Below are 14,657 nucleotides of genomic sequence, written 5' to 3' on the forward strand. Positions count from 1 at the left end.
ACCTGGACCCTGGGCTGGCATTGTTTCCCCTTATCGCAGCTGAAGGATCAACGGTTGATTCCTCCCCAGCGGGTCCTCTGGAAGCTTTGACAGGCAGGTAAGCAGCTCATTAAGATCATCAGCTTAGAAGGTCACTGGGTCACCGATTCCATTGCCCAGCAATTGTGACCCACCATGAAATAAACAGTTAAGCCGAGACAGATTCACAAAAGTCACGTATTTATCACTGTATGTAAGTTCATGGGTGTCATTCTACTGCCTTACCCAGCAAAGCAATGGCAAACGTATCTAAGGTCATCGGGGGGGAAATACCTTCAGGTGAAGACCTGGGAAGTGCATCTAAGGATGCTTGGTTTTTCAATACTGATTTTAATAAGGCAAGAATTAATCCATAATCACAGGATAACTACAGAATAAACTCAATACAAAAATAAAATACCTGGATGACAAAAAAAAATTAATGCAAAAAAAGAATTGTCTTAAAGCTTACTATTACCCTGTGCTTGTAATATTTTTTATAAAGGAGAGCTAAAATGAAGAGCTAACAGAGACAATGCTATTTAGATATGGAAATCAGGATATCTACACTGAGTAGATGCTTGTTATAGTGTAGATATTGTTAGAGGAATGTCTGAAGAGATGACCTGACCTGTGATTAGAAACTCAGTCTTCATTCTACACGGTTACATGAGATTGAAATTTGATGGTGAATCTAAGACATTGTACAGGAAGGAGCAACAGTATTTAGCTTTTATTTTCTATGCCGGGCTACAGCCAGTGGAGCACTGTAGGGGGACAAATTCTACTTGTGCGCAAGTGGGCAGTGGGACTTCCTGAAGTTAACTCCCCTCGTCTGAGGCAGATCTTAACAGGCAGTAGTCTTCTGCTTGAAAACAGCTGTCGCTGGAAAACCATCTCATCCAGCCATTTGATTAAAGGTGGAGGACTGTGCACTGAGGGGGGCTACTCTTGTCTGAAACCACTCGCTGAAATCCTCTTCTGGCATCTGCACAATACTTTCACGTACAAACTGAAACACAAAAAAATTCTTTCCTGAGCTTTTGCTTTCTGTGTAAGAGAGCAAGCACGTGGGAAAATTTGACCATTGTGACAATAGAACAAATGTAATGGCTTCTGCTAACAGTTAGTATAGCGCTTTGTATCACCAAAAGATTTTTGATGCAACTTTCAGAAGAGCTAGATATGCTTTAAAATGAATTAAAGGGAAAACTCTGCAATCTTCATTGCAGTTTATATCCTGAACCCTTCCAAGTCAGGCCTTTGTGTTTTAAACTTGCAACTGTCTTCTGCATATCATTGCAGTACATACATTAAAGCAACTCAAAGTTAAATATGAACTTCATCTGGAATCTCTGTCAGTATCAGGCAGGTCATATTCAGTGATGCTCTTCCTGCTCCTAAAATGCAAGTTTCCTTTATCTATTCCAGTCAGAAGGAGCACCAAGGTCCTCCCTCCTCTGTGGCTATTTTTGAAAGATGTGTAAATAAGTAGATATGAGATTCGGCCATGCTCACATGTTTTCCTCTATTACTATTGCACTAATATGAGGGATCAACATGTGAAGGGAACAGAACAGAAGTAGCAAAGAAATAGATCTAAAACCAGCAAGCAACAGAGACTTATATATTGAACATTAAGGCAAGGCTGCCTCTCTGGTTAGTGACTATGCCAATTAGGGCACAAGACAAAATGGCTATTTTTATAAGACATCAAGAAAATACAGGTAGTCTGATCTCGACATGTTGGGTGCTAAACCTTTGTCTTTGTAAGGCACACTAACACTTGATATATGTAAGATGCACAGGAACCTGCTGCCTCTCAGCAATTTCTGTCGATCTTGTAAATTAGGGGAAATAACTGTGATGAGAACAAAAAACACAAGGTGGCATCATTGCCATTTTTTTTTAAGTTAGTACCTGGTTAGACTATATAGCGGTATATATTCTAAACGTATTCTCTTCCCTTTCTTGTGTCCTCGTCTTCCACCAATTGTTTCTAGAACTACAAGAGTTGAGCCCAGCTTAGGATCTTGAGAAGCAGATTTTTTTTTTTTTAATGTTGCTGAAGCAAACCAGAGATATCTGCAGAGTTCCTGGATCAATGACATAACACATTACTTGAATAGCTCATGGATATAACTACTGGGAATGACACAGGCCTTTTCAGGGCACAACAAGTTAATGTTTCTCTTCAAGTGTCCTAACAATTTATGACAGATGTCACTTTCACTGTGGTGGTAAATAAATCAACAATGACATAATAATAAAATTATATTGATTAATAATCCTATGCTTGTCATAAGGTCTTCCTTCTGAGGAGTTTAAAGTGCCTTGTAGAAGATGAATAGTAGCATCTTCATTTAGTGAGATCCTAAATTATTTTATCTGGTAACTTTCCACTGCATGAATTTCACCCATAGGTGCCTCCTTTCCCCACCCTCATCACACAGAGAACCAGGAATTGGACTCATCTCACCTCCACAGCTGCAGCAATTTCTGGAGAACACAACTCCCACACCTGTAGATCAGCCAGAGCCTTAAGAAAGGTGTCTGGATGAATTTTCAAGTCAGGAGTCTTGCCATATTTTTCCAGCTTCTTTAAGATTTTTTGTACATAATGGTCACCCTTCACAGACTCTGGGAGTCTGTCAAGCAATACAGGAAACCTTTAACAGAAAGAACAGCAGCAATAAAAGAGAAGCCCTGGGAACAAATGCATATCTGATTAATAACTCTGGGTTTGCCTGGCATTTCTGCAACTTCACCACCTCCATAGCTTCCATAGAAAAAAAATGGCTCTTCAGGGAATGCAATACTCAGTGTAATTCTGAGTGAATAATGGGAAACAGCTTTACTTTATTGGACTTGTGCACCAATTCCCTTTGCAGGGCATTGGAATAGATGCCTCTTCATTTAAATTTAGGATGACAAACTTAGGTATGAAAGCAAATGAAATCCTAACAAACGTTTCCATTTTATTACAGATTTGTCCTCTTTGTCTTTTCTCTATTTTATTTAGCCTGTACATATTTTCCAGTGCAATCAGTGCCTGATCTGACAGACTTTCTGATTCTCCTCACTATCCCTTTTCCCTGTGCTGTCATCATTTTCCTCTATGTGCTGACGTAAATGTCACTGGTGTAAGTGCACTGTAACATGCAGGCTTACCATTTCACTCTGAATACAGAGATTCAGGAGGAGAATTACATAAATCTCTTGTGAAAAGACTGTTTTGTTTTTTTTTAATGTTCTGTGTAAGTACTGCAGTGCTGCTTTGACAGTCCTGAAGACTTATGTTTCAAACCTTTCTAGACTGTGTATGATTGGGATGTCCTGGGGCTTTCATTGCAAAGGGCTGAGGATTTGGCAACACATCAGCAGGAAGTGCTGCCTCTCTCCAGTTTAGGATAGATGTTACTGGGACAGCAGGAGAGGGTTGAGGAATTTCCTCCTTAAACCAGTGAAAAAGGAAACATGTAGGTTCTTGTCTTCAGTAAAGCCAGTTCTACACTCAGTAGTACACTGCCAGTATGGGTATGGCTGCATACCAACTCATTATCACTGGCTAGATTACCCAGGTTACCGTAACATTGTCATACACAGGCCTTTTATAAACCATCCATATGTTATTTTGAGAAATGAAGCTATGCTCAGTGTACTCTTATCACACTGTTCATATTTTATATTATTTTTGGGTTTTTTCTCACTTCGTGAGAGATGACAACTAGACTGACAGCATACACTAGTAAAGTGTTCCTACTGTGATTCAGCTTTCTTGGCAAGGCAGTGCTTGCAAGAGTATGGGAAAACCAGCCCTATTGTAAATGAAACAAGTGGCATGGTGAAAGCAATTTCTCTGTCATGACTTTGTGTCTCCACAAGGGGGTTGACCAGCCTTGTAAGAGAGTTCTCTCTTCGTACCCCTCATGGACAGCACTTGGCAGAACAGGCCTGTCAGAGAGCGCTATACCTGTCTAACTGCTGGTGTACTCAAAGCAAGACAGCCTCCTCACTATGGAAGCACGATTTTCACGTGAAGGAAGAGAGGACTTGTAGTACTGTTCTTGCATGGGGGGGGAAGTAAAAAGCCATATTGCTATAGTCTCCTTTATGTTCATGGAGCTTTGTCCAAATTAAGGCTTCTTCTAGTGGAACTAGAAGTATAAAAGCAAAACCACACCCACTCCAGTTTCTGGGCTTATTTACATGCCAGATCTTAAATTTGCAGGACAGCTGGAGCATATACGTTTGACAATTAAAACCAGAGTTCTGCTAGATAGGCCTAGACTAGGCTTATTCATTAACACATAACTGATTTGTTTCTGGGCCACCTGCATTTTGAACCTGAGATTAGAAATGGCCTTTTTGTTACATCAAATTATGAAGGACAGAGGGCTTACTAGCCAGGAAAGCAAAAGAGGGCAGGCTGACAAAAAAAAAAAAAAAGTCCCATGCAGTTTGCATGCTCCGTAGTCCCACGTCCAAGGAGTTCACACGGACAGGGCAGTAGGGAACATGCTGTGAGCTTGCTGAGGTATTCTGGTAGGATATTTCTGGTGTGTATTTGGAAGCTGATCGCTGGATACAGCCAATATCCTTTCAAACATGAAACACTAGTAATCTGCAGAATCAGGAAGCATTTAGGTGATTACTTGCCCTGTTAAGTTTTGCAGTATTAGCCACATGCAGTTCATAAACATTAGCGGGAAATATTTTTCTTTTTAACATGTATGGACAGCTAGAGTCAAAGTATCCTTTGCTGTCAGTTTTAGTACTATGAACGTTCTGTTCAGTAAGAAGTTGTGAATCTAACCCGTGTACATTTATACAATATCTCTCATCTCTGGGGTACAGTGTTTTACATAATTCCTGGTAGAAGGAATCTCCTATAAAGCTGCATGCTGGGGAAGGTGTGTGAATACAAGGACTGAATGCTTTTTGTCCAATATCACCGGAAAAGAACTCTTACTTATACCCTTTCTTACCATTTCCAATTAACATATTTGCTGAGCAGGCTGAGATCTGCTCCTAGAGATCATATCTGTAGATTTGTTGCTACCAGTTTGAAAAGCCTGCATTTCCAGCAACTGATTCTATGGTTTCTAGTGATACTTTGCTTTGAGGAGAAAAAAAGAAAGAAAAAAAGCTTTTTGTATTAAAGACACAACTCTGGGACCCTGACCATCTCATTTGTGCTGAGGGTTTCTGTGCCTCCTTACCAGTTTAGGCCATCTTCATCACATTCTCTTTCAGCTCTCATGCCCAGCTGTCTTATTCTTCCCACGTCTCTTCTAAAATACTTCAATTGTTTCAAAGCCTGGTATTTTCGACAACATCGCTCCTCCTGCCCCCTACAAAACAACCCTTAAAAGTTAATGCTGTGTTTTAAACATTACCATATTTCTGCAGAGTTAACTGGGAAGATACTAAGGAAGGCAGAAAACAATGAGTGTGAAGAACACATTGCATGTTTAGTCTGTGGACACTCATAACAGTTGCTGCTGTTGCAGTGGTCCGTATATATTCCTATTTCTACAAATGTATTAAAAAGTGTTTCTGTTTTATATCAACTCCAGGCTGTAGGTAAGAAATAAACTTCAGAACCAAAACATTTAAACTGAAATTCAACCTCCCATTTCTATCAGGTATCCACTGCTTAAAACCAGAAAGAATACTGCATGGTTATTTAGAGTAAAATATTATTTAAAATACAACAGAAGAGAGGTGGAATAGAGTGACCTGAGCTAGAATGTCAACCTAGAGGCTGGGCGTATTATGCATTCCTACAAAAAAGTACTACTGTGTTTAACAAAAATAAACATCTGCTTTTCTTTGCAATAAATCACTTAAACTATATCCTGCCAAACTGAGGTTGTTTCATGTCTAAATGTTGATCAAACAGAATACACCTGTGTGGCTTCTGGAGAATGGTAAATAACTGCAAGTAGTAAGTTTCCATCTGACTTGTCCTGCCACACTGCAGGATGCTGGAATGACAAGTTCCTTATGCAGCCACAGCAGCTGCTGAGGGAAGAAAACAAGGACCCAGCTCCAGATAAGGAAAGCTCTGGGGACAAAAAATCAATCTAAGTACAAAATGGAACAGAACAACGGAAATAAGAAGGAAGTGAGAGGGCAAAAGAAAACTGTGCCTATAACACCCTTCAGAACAGCAACGTAGAGAAGGCCTGATGCTTACAGAGACAAAAGAATTTGCAGACATCACAGATGAATGTGCCTGGGTGAAAGGCTTCGGCTGGTCAACAAGGCAGAAATGTCACTGATCTGGGAAAAGGCCTTGAGAGAGGACATTGCAACTGTTACTGTAAGAAGAGTCAGTCGTGTTGAAGAACAATACAGTGCTCTCCGAACTGAAAACACAAGACAGCCATATAGATTGTATGTGACTGAATTTATTATTCTGTCTTTGGGTGAAAAGGGCTACAATGTCCAAAGTAAATATATCCAGTGTTTTTAGCAATACTTTTTCCAGAAGTCACTCAGAAATATCCCAAAACACTGCTGTAAATATTTAACCTGTAATATATTTTTTTGTATGCACAGGGTCATAAAACTTTCTATCATCATCCCTACATTCTTATTTTAATGTCAAACTATATAAATGCACCTTTAAAAGGCCTGAAGACAAGTCCTAATTCTGGTCAGAAGCAAGGTGTGCGGTGTTTTAAGACTATACAGAAAATGGTCTCTTCCTACCTCTCAAGGTGCTCTAGAGTATCATGTAAACAACAAGCTGCGTCTTCACGTACTGCTGTGAACTTTTGCCTCATATCGGCACACAAGTTAGATTTGCTTTTAATAAAAGAGCTGATATGGCAGCTGCAACTAAAACAACACAGAAAACTCAAATTAACATCTTGTGGTAACCATTCAGTGAGCACCTGTGGTGCTCAGAACATACAGCAACGTGAGCCCGTGTAGATTCTGAGATCTCCTTATTCTCAGTAAAAATCCAAATTTAATAAAATTTAATTTTTTTAATTAATCAAATTTATGAAAGAATTTAATGAATAAATTATTATATTAGATTTGGATTTGTACCATCTTTCATTCCAATTACATCCTTCCAGGAAAGCACCTTCACATTGCATCGAAATGCGCTAAGTGTGCTGCAAGGTTTCGCTGGCCTGCTCTGGTCTCACGTAATAAAATGCCCTCTGACATTTGCATGCCAAATGCTTTCCACACATAAAGCTGAGTTTATACAGCATATAATGTGTTTCAAAACCAGATTTGTACCCTTACCTCTGCCTTCTGGGCCTCTGCTTCTTTGGTATTATACTCTCTTGGTCCTTTTTTGGCATGTTTGCTCTGTAACTCTTCTGAGCCACTGACAGCAAACTGTAAGACACAACAAGGTTTAAAATAGCACACAGTATGCCTTCCCCAGCTGTGAAAAATTCTACAGGTGCTGACAAAAGTGTCTTAATATTATAGATGTGCTGGAGCTATCCAGGTACAAAATTTATTTCTCTTGGCCTCAACTCAAGGGAAAAAAATGCTTCAGCAAAGTCTAATTGTAAGGATGGTTTGTCACGTTGGTGTTATAGCTGTGGAAACCACCACAGAACTGAGTAATGAGGGAACACATCTAATACAAACTTAGCTGGAAATGTTATAGAGAGACAGCTGAAAAATGCAATGGTAGAAACAGAAACAGTTCTACAGGAACTGCTGGAGCATAAGGTCTCTCCTGTTTGCAAAAGCAAGATTCATGGGGGTATTTTCCAGAAAATACATACTGCTTGCACAGCAGTAAATGGGTTATTCTGCCACCCATGCAAAAAGATGTAAATGTCATCTGACTTCACTGAATGCTGAATTCCGTTGGTTGCGGGGGGTGGGAAGAACAACAAAAAGAAAAGGATTAGCTCTGTCCTGATGAGTTGCTTCTCCTAGTCATTCAGACACCCACCAGCTAACGTACCGCTGCAGTCTAGTCGTCTTAACCATATCTTCTTGTTTATGGCCATCTTTTGGCACCTCTTCATGTGTTATTTGAATGACTTTCTGTAGGGCTGATAAAAAAATTCTGTAAAAACACACCAACTCAATAGTGCATTCCTCTCTTCCTTGCAGAAATGACGCCATACATGCCAGCCTGAATGAGACATCCTAAAGAAACCTGCTATTTAGTGTTTCTAAAAATTGAAGTCTTTTCAAAAAAAGCAGCTTGTTAAAGAGGTTTCAAGATAGGTACCCAAATATGAATGCACCCAGTTCATTAATCACTTCTGAAAACATAAGCTTTGTTCATTCAGCTGTGAAAATAAACCCATTAAGTAGAAGATACTCAATATTTGTTGTTTTTTTTTTTTTTTACATAAAACACTTATAAAAATAGCATATTAGAAAAACAGGTAGATTTTAACAAACTATGCAGAAAGTCTGTTTTCAATTCCTGTACTGTGCTGTTAGCATTCTGCTGGCACAACTGTCAAGTCTTCTGAATTTTGAAGTCTACCGCATCACTTTGCCATTCTTCTCATAAACATCATATGCCATTTAATACGTTTAACATCAACAGGTATCTAATTACCCCTCTGTATCTCCTTATCAGCATCCACTAAAATTTAAGACGCATCCATCAAGTAGCCCTTCATTGGCTATAGTTTCCAGATATTCACCTTTGAGCAGATCTCTCTCACTAATAATACTCTTGACTCTCTTTCTGCCTTCCACTGTAATGTGAATGCTTATCTTCTCTCCCTTGAATACCTGGAAAGCCAATTTAACTCACTGTTTTCCTTCAAACTGGCATCCTAATTTTCCTTCCCACTGCTGTTTCATTCCTGCTTCAATGCCAAACCCCTGGAAAGACACTGAGATGGCCATCTAGTCTGCGCTATTCCCCCGAATCACAGAACCCCAGGCTGGAAGGGACCTCAGGGATCATCTAGCCCGACCTTTCTAGGAAGAGCAGAGTCTAGACAAGGTGGCCCAGCACCCTGTCCAGCCGACTCTTGAAGGTGTCCAACGTGGCCGAGTCAACCCCTTCCCTGGGGAGATTATTCCAATGGTGACTGTCCTCACTGTGACAAATTTCCCTCTGGTGTCCATCCGGAATCTCCCAAGAGCAACTTGTGTCCATCCCCCTTGTCCTCTCCATGGGACTCCGTGTAAAAAGGGAGTCTCCGTCTTCCTTGTAGCTGCCCCTTAAGTCCTGGTACATGGGGATGAGATGAGATCCCCTCTGAGCCTCCTTTTCTCAAGGCTGAACAAACCCAGCTCTCCCAGCCTATCCTCGTATGGCAGCTTCCCAGTCCTCTGATCATCTTGGTGGCCCTTCTCTGGACCCCTTCCAGCCTGGCCACATCCTTCTTGTATAGCGGGGACCAAGACTGTACACAGGACTCCAGGTGTGGCCTGACAAGCGCTGAGTAGAGTGGGATAATGACTTCTTTCTCTCTGCTGGCAATGCCCTTTTTGATGCAGCCCAGCATCCTGTTGGTCTTCTTGGCCGCAGCAGCCACTGTTCGCTCATGTTGAGCTTCCTGCCCACCAGGACCCCCAGGTCCCTTTCCACAGAGCTGCTCTCCAGCCAGGTGGATCCCAGTCTGTGCTGCACTCCAGGATTATGTTTTCCCAGGTGTGTGACCTTACACTTCTTGCTGAACTTCATAAGGCTCTTTCTGGCCCACTCTTCCAGCCTATCCAGATCTCCCTGCAAAGCAGCTCTCCATTATGGAGTGTCTACTTTCCCACTCAACTTGGTGTCATCCGCAAACGTCATCAGGCTACACTTGATGCCGTTGTCCAGATGACCTATAAAGATATTGAATAACATTGGGCCCAATATTGATCCCTGGGGGACTCCACTAGTGACAGGTTGCCACTTGGAAAAGGAACTATTTACCACCACCCTTTGGGCGCAGCCTGTCAGCCAGTTCCCCACCCACTGCACAGACCACTTGTCTAGGCCATAACGCATTAATTTCTCCAGGAGGAGACTGTAGGGGACCGTATCAAAGGCCTTGGAGAAGTCCAGGTAGACAATGTCCACTGCCTGCCCCATGTCAACCAGGCAAGTCACTTTGTCATAGAAGGCCACCAGGTTTGTCAAGCACGATCTGCCTAATCACTCATGTAGTAAAACAGCCAGTACAGTTGTCATTAAAAATCCCAAAGTCAGCTGTCAAATTCTAAGTCATCCTCTGAGGTGCTCAATATGTCCTACATGGTAATAAGTAGCATTTTACTGAGTACTCAACACCTTGAAGTAGTAATCCCGAAATTCAAAAGGTCCTTTTCCTACATATTTGTGAAGCACCACATATAATAGAAAATGACCTCTGAATGTTGACAGTGTAAATAGCAGCACAAACTATTTCTACTTGTTAGAAGTACAGAATATTATACTGTGATACATTAGATGTACCTTACATTATAAATATAAGACATGGATGGAACAAGTTGCTGGGCACCAGCTAATGGGATAAAACTTTAAGGACCATGCTTCTAATAAAGATCCTCCAGTAGCTGCGGCCAGGTGAGTTTCAAGACGGCCAAGGTCCCAGTCAGAAACTATGAAGTTCTAGCACTGACTAGTTGTAATGACGGCTCCATGGTGACCTTTACTAGACTCAGAGTGTAAGCCTGTAAGATGCTGGGTATGCCACTGGACCTTCTAGAGCTGAGGAGCAGTTTGAATACAAAGTCTAACCGCAGGGTTGGAACCTGACGTTGACACGGGCAGGGAGCCTCTGCTCAATCTGAGCTAAGACTGCACACACCTGCTCTTGGCATGCAGTGTCAGAACCCTTCTAAGAACCTGCCAGTCCTTTCTATGTATGGTTACCGCTTGGGCAGATTGAGTAGCTGGATACCTGAAACCCATCAACTCTGCAGATGATGGTGCTTTGGGGGACGAGGGCTATAGTAAGCAGTGGCTGCATGTAATGTTTCCTCCAAGATCAGTGGAGTTGTCTAAAGCCAGTCCTGAAAGCAATCCTGTCGGCAGATTTTGGAGGGAGATGACAGAAGCCAACCAGGGCTAATAGCACAAAGATATAGCTCCTCTTTTTGGCTGGTCAACAGGAACAGAGAACACAACATCTCTCTATCCTCCATTTTGTAGTATTAGAACTGTTCCCATTCTCCATCTGGAGAAAGTGGGAAAACAAATACTCAAGCTTGTCCATGTTAATAATATTTTTGAAATATTAACCTTCATAGCTGTGAGCTAGTCAGACATTAATTAGAAAAGAGGAAACCAGCAAAGAATGTAGTAATTTCCCCCGACCTTGATTTCTAAGACTTAATTATCTGTATAACAGGGTACTAATATTTACCTGTTTTGCAGGGATCTAGCAATGATAAATCAATTGAAAACACATGGATCGATCCCAAAGAAAAGGCCCAAATTCAGGTATAAGTCTTATAATGAAGAACCTTCTCACAAATATTTATCTCTTTTAAAAGTATGTTTTTGACTGAGATTTCAAAGCTAAACTCCTGGCCAGAAAGCTTTGGGGATAGAACCCAGTTAGTGTTTAATCTCTCAGGTACAGGTCTCACATTTTACTTCTCAGTGTGAAGAAAATGTGTGCCATTTGCACTGATCCGCATACGCACATTCTTCAGTACACAGTAACCATGAAAAATAAGGCTTACATTCTGTATGTTTAGATCGTATAGTCTCGGTCTGCAGAAAAAGAGGTGGGTTTTTTTGTTTTGTTTTTTTTTAAATGTGGCAAAGGAAGCAAGCTTAGAACACTAATCAGCTTTGTAAAACCTTTGACTGATTGGGGGTACCGAATGATCAATGAGACTGCTTCAGCAGTGACCTGTTGTTATACCACAGCTGCAAGGACTGCAGCTTCCCCATTTACCTTTGTCAACATGATGTAACATTTAAACTTTTAGACCACTACAGGTCATGACTCAGCCAACAGCACTGAAAAATCAAATTTGTATACGCAGACATTCTACAGCAGCAGTCCCCAAACAGCAGCATCTAAACTACAGTTGGGCAAAAGGCTTTATATTGAGTTGCGAATTCTTTCCTTAAAAGAAATCTTTTTGTAAGAGTCACACTCAGCTGTAGTTACTGATTAGCTGCCCACTACAGAATCTCTTTCACATTTTTGAAATATGTGTATGCACACGTGTGGGTTAGGGTTGTGCGTGTTCTCAAAATTATGTCTGTATGGGTTACATGAAGCTTTGTGAATTTGGGGTGTAAGGCTATAGGGCAGCTGTACTTGTAAGTAATTTCTGATTTGGCCATGAAATGTCCTATAACATTTCATGGGGTTATGGGGGTTGGACAAGATGAGCTCTAAAGGTCTCTTCCAACCTAAACCATTCTGTGGTTCTATGATCAGAATTCCAAATTAAACATGATTCTAGCAGCTTCAGAATTCATTGCAGAATCCAACCTTTGCTACAAACTTCCTGCAGAAACTAACTTCCCATGTTCTTAGAGCTAGGAACATAATCCTTGAGAGGACTGGACTGGGAACTCAGGCCAGGCCCTGAAATTACAGGCAATCATGTGACATATGTTGTTCCAAAGGCTACACCAAACATCCTTCCCATACATCACATGTGCCATAAGATATTTATTTCCCACAGCAAACAGAGGCTCCCAGCTGTTAAAGCTCTCAAGATTATTTTCAAATCTCATCTCACTTGCAAACCAATTGTTCACCTCTATCTATAAATGAATTGCTTGAAATTATAGCTTTGAATTCTCCACTCATCCCATTCATGTCATAGGAAGGCCACTTGTCCGTGCTCAGTGCCACAGGCAGCAGCTGCGTAGGTAGTACATAGTATTATCAGTGCAAGCTCCCTGATATATCCACCCTGCTTCTGGCAGTCTGAACCTAAAGATCTTTCAGACCAAGAACATGACTTTTCCTTTATATTTAAGAGTAATTAATTGTTTTTTCTTCCACTCATTTAAATTACTTTTGGACTTGAATATACTTCCAGTGATATATTGTAGCAATCAATTCCTAAGTTTAATCATGCGTTGCATGAAAAAGCTTCCCATTGCTTTAAATTCTCTGCCAGATAATTTAATTTGGCGTGCCATAAGTGTGGTGTCAAGGGAACCTGTGAACCCTCTAATCACTCTTTTCCATGAACTTCCCGCTGTTACAGAGACCTGTCATAACCTTGTGTTCGGCCTTTTCTTTTCTGCACTGAAGTGCCCTAGCCTATTTCACTTGTTCTCATCTGGAAGCTATTCTGTATCTCTAACATACCTCCCCACTTTTGTTCCATCAAACTTTGCTACTTCTGATACCAGCCTGTCTGAATTGGAAGGACCGGAACTGAAGAAGCACACACACAACATTTGTATTTTTGCGTAACGTGTTTTCTGCTTTGTCTTCCACTTCATTCTTATGGTGGTTCTTGCCTTTTTGACAGCTACTGAACATTCACAGATTTATCCCAAATGACTTCAACCGCTCCTTCCTGAGTGGTAATTTAGAGTCTAGCAGAGCATGATGTCAGCCAAATAATGATAATATAAAAATCAATTACAAGGTAATTAGCAGTACTAAATGTTAATGTGCTTTTCTGGTCCAGCTTTACCTAGAAGGAAGGGAAAAGACTTAAGATTACCCAGCTTTGTACTGAAATGCAGAGCTAACAGATAAACTATTCTGTCAGGTCTATGAAGTGCAGGTAATCACTGATGGACGAGTAGGAAGAATAGATTAAGAAACACCTAAGTTAAACAGAACCCCCTAAATTAGACAGATACATATTCAGTGGATCAGTTGGTTATGGCAGAGAACAGTTTCACTGTTTTCATCGCCTGTTGGACCTTATAGATGTGAATGACAATCTGATTATACAGTTGCTGTAACTGAGTATTAATTAAAACTCTCAAAATTCACATGGGATTATATTGTCTTCAAACCAGTTTGCTAGTAGGGAGGGCACAAACAGACTTGTACATAGTTCCATATATCTGAAGATAAATACACTGCTACATCTAGCAGCATCTTTGATGTAGGTTCTCCCTAGAACCACTGAAAGCAAATCATTTGATATTGGCAGCCAAGAAAAGTAACTTACAGGGGAAGAGAGGTTGTTGTTCTTTAGCTTGTGCTGACTCACTCATAACATCAGATGAAGCTACATTAATCTTGACATTGTCTTCAGAGCAGAGTACAGTGGAAGTTTCGCTGCCATGAGGGGTTTGAACACAGGGAGATGACTGACTGCTAAGCTGAGAGATACCTGGTGTATAAGTCTTGTTTATCTTCCTGCTAAGCGGACCGCATCGCGCTTTCCAGGTGTATTTCTGTACGTAGAAGAAAAAGGGAATAGAAAGGAGGGGTTTACTATAGCAATTTGACAACAAAGAATCATATTTCTGTAACTAATTCCAATGTTAGTTCCTTCTGGTCCCTTCTGGTCTTCCTGTAACCTCACAGATTTTTCTCCAGTGACTTCAAACGAGTGAGTGATTTCTCAGGTAGGACCTGCTTCATTTTGTTGTCTTTCTTCAATACTCCTCTGCTATAGCATTAATGCCAACAGATTACGCTAATTTGTAAATGAGTAACACTGCAGCTGCAGAGAGGGTTGGTAATAGAGCAACCTTCTCATGTACAGGGAAGAATAGGTCAAAGCGGTTTGATCCATGTTCA

At 40.9% G+C, this 14,657-nt stretch overlaps 1 protein-coding gene across 1 annotated transcript in view; it reads right to left on the minus strand.

Annotated features, from left to right (window-relative positions):
- The window catches only part of CCDC60 (coiled-coil domain containing 60), a 74,115-nt gene continuing 59,458 nt past the window's right edge, over nt 1-14,657 (minus strand). The window contains exons 8-14 of the mRNA XM_075110261.1: nt 14,080-14,308; nt 7,970-8,060; nt 7,288-7,383; nt 6,739-6,861; nt 5,241-5,372; nt 2,498-2,687; nt 1-1,030 (exon numbers count right to left, since the gene is read on the minus strand). Coding sequence (XP_074966362.1) covers nt 917-1,030; nt 2,498-2,687; nt 5,241-5,372; nt 6,739-6,861; nt 7,288-7,383; nt 7,970-8,060; nt 14,080-14,308 — 975 coding nt within the window. The 3' untranslated portion in view covers nt 1-916. The remainder of the gene's footprint in view (nt 1,031-2,497; nt 2,688-5,240; nt 5,373-6,738; nt 6,862-7,287; nt 7,384-7,969; nt 8,061-14,079; nt 14,309-14,657) is intronic.

Source organism: Phalacrocorax aristotelis, chromosome 15, assembly GCF_949628215.1.
Source record: "Phalacrocorax aristotelis chromosome 15, bGulAri2.1, whole genome shotgun sequence".
NCBI lineage: Eukaryota > Metazoa > Chordata > Aves > Suliformes > Phalacrocoracidae > Phalacrocorax > Phalacrocorax aristotelis.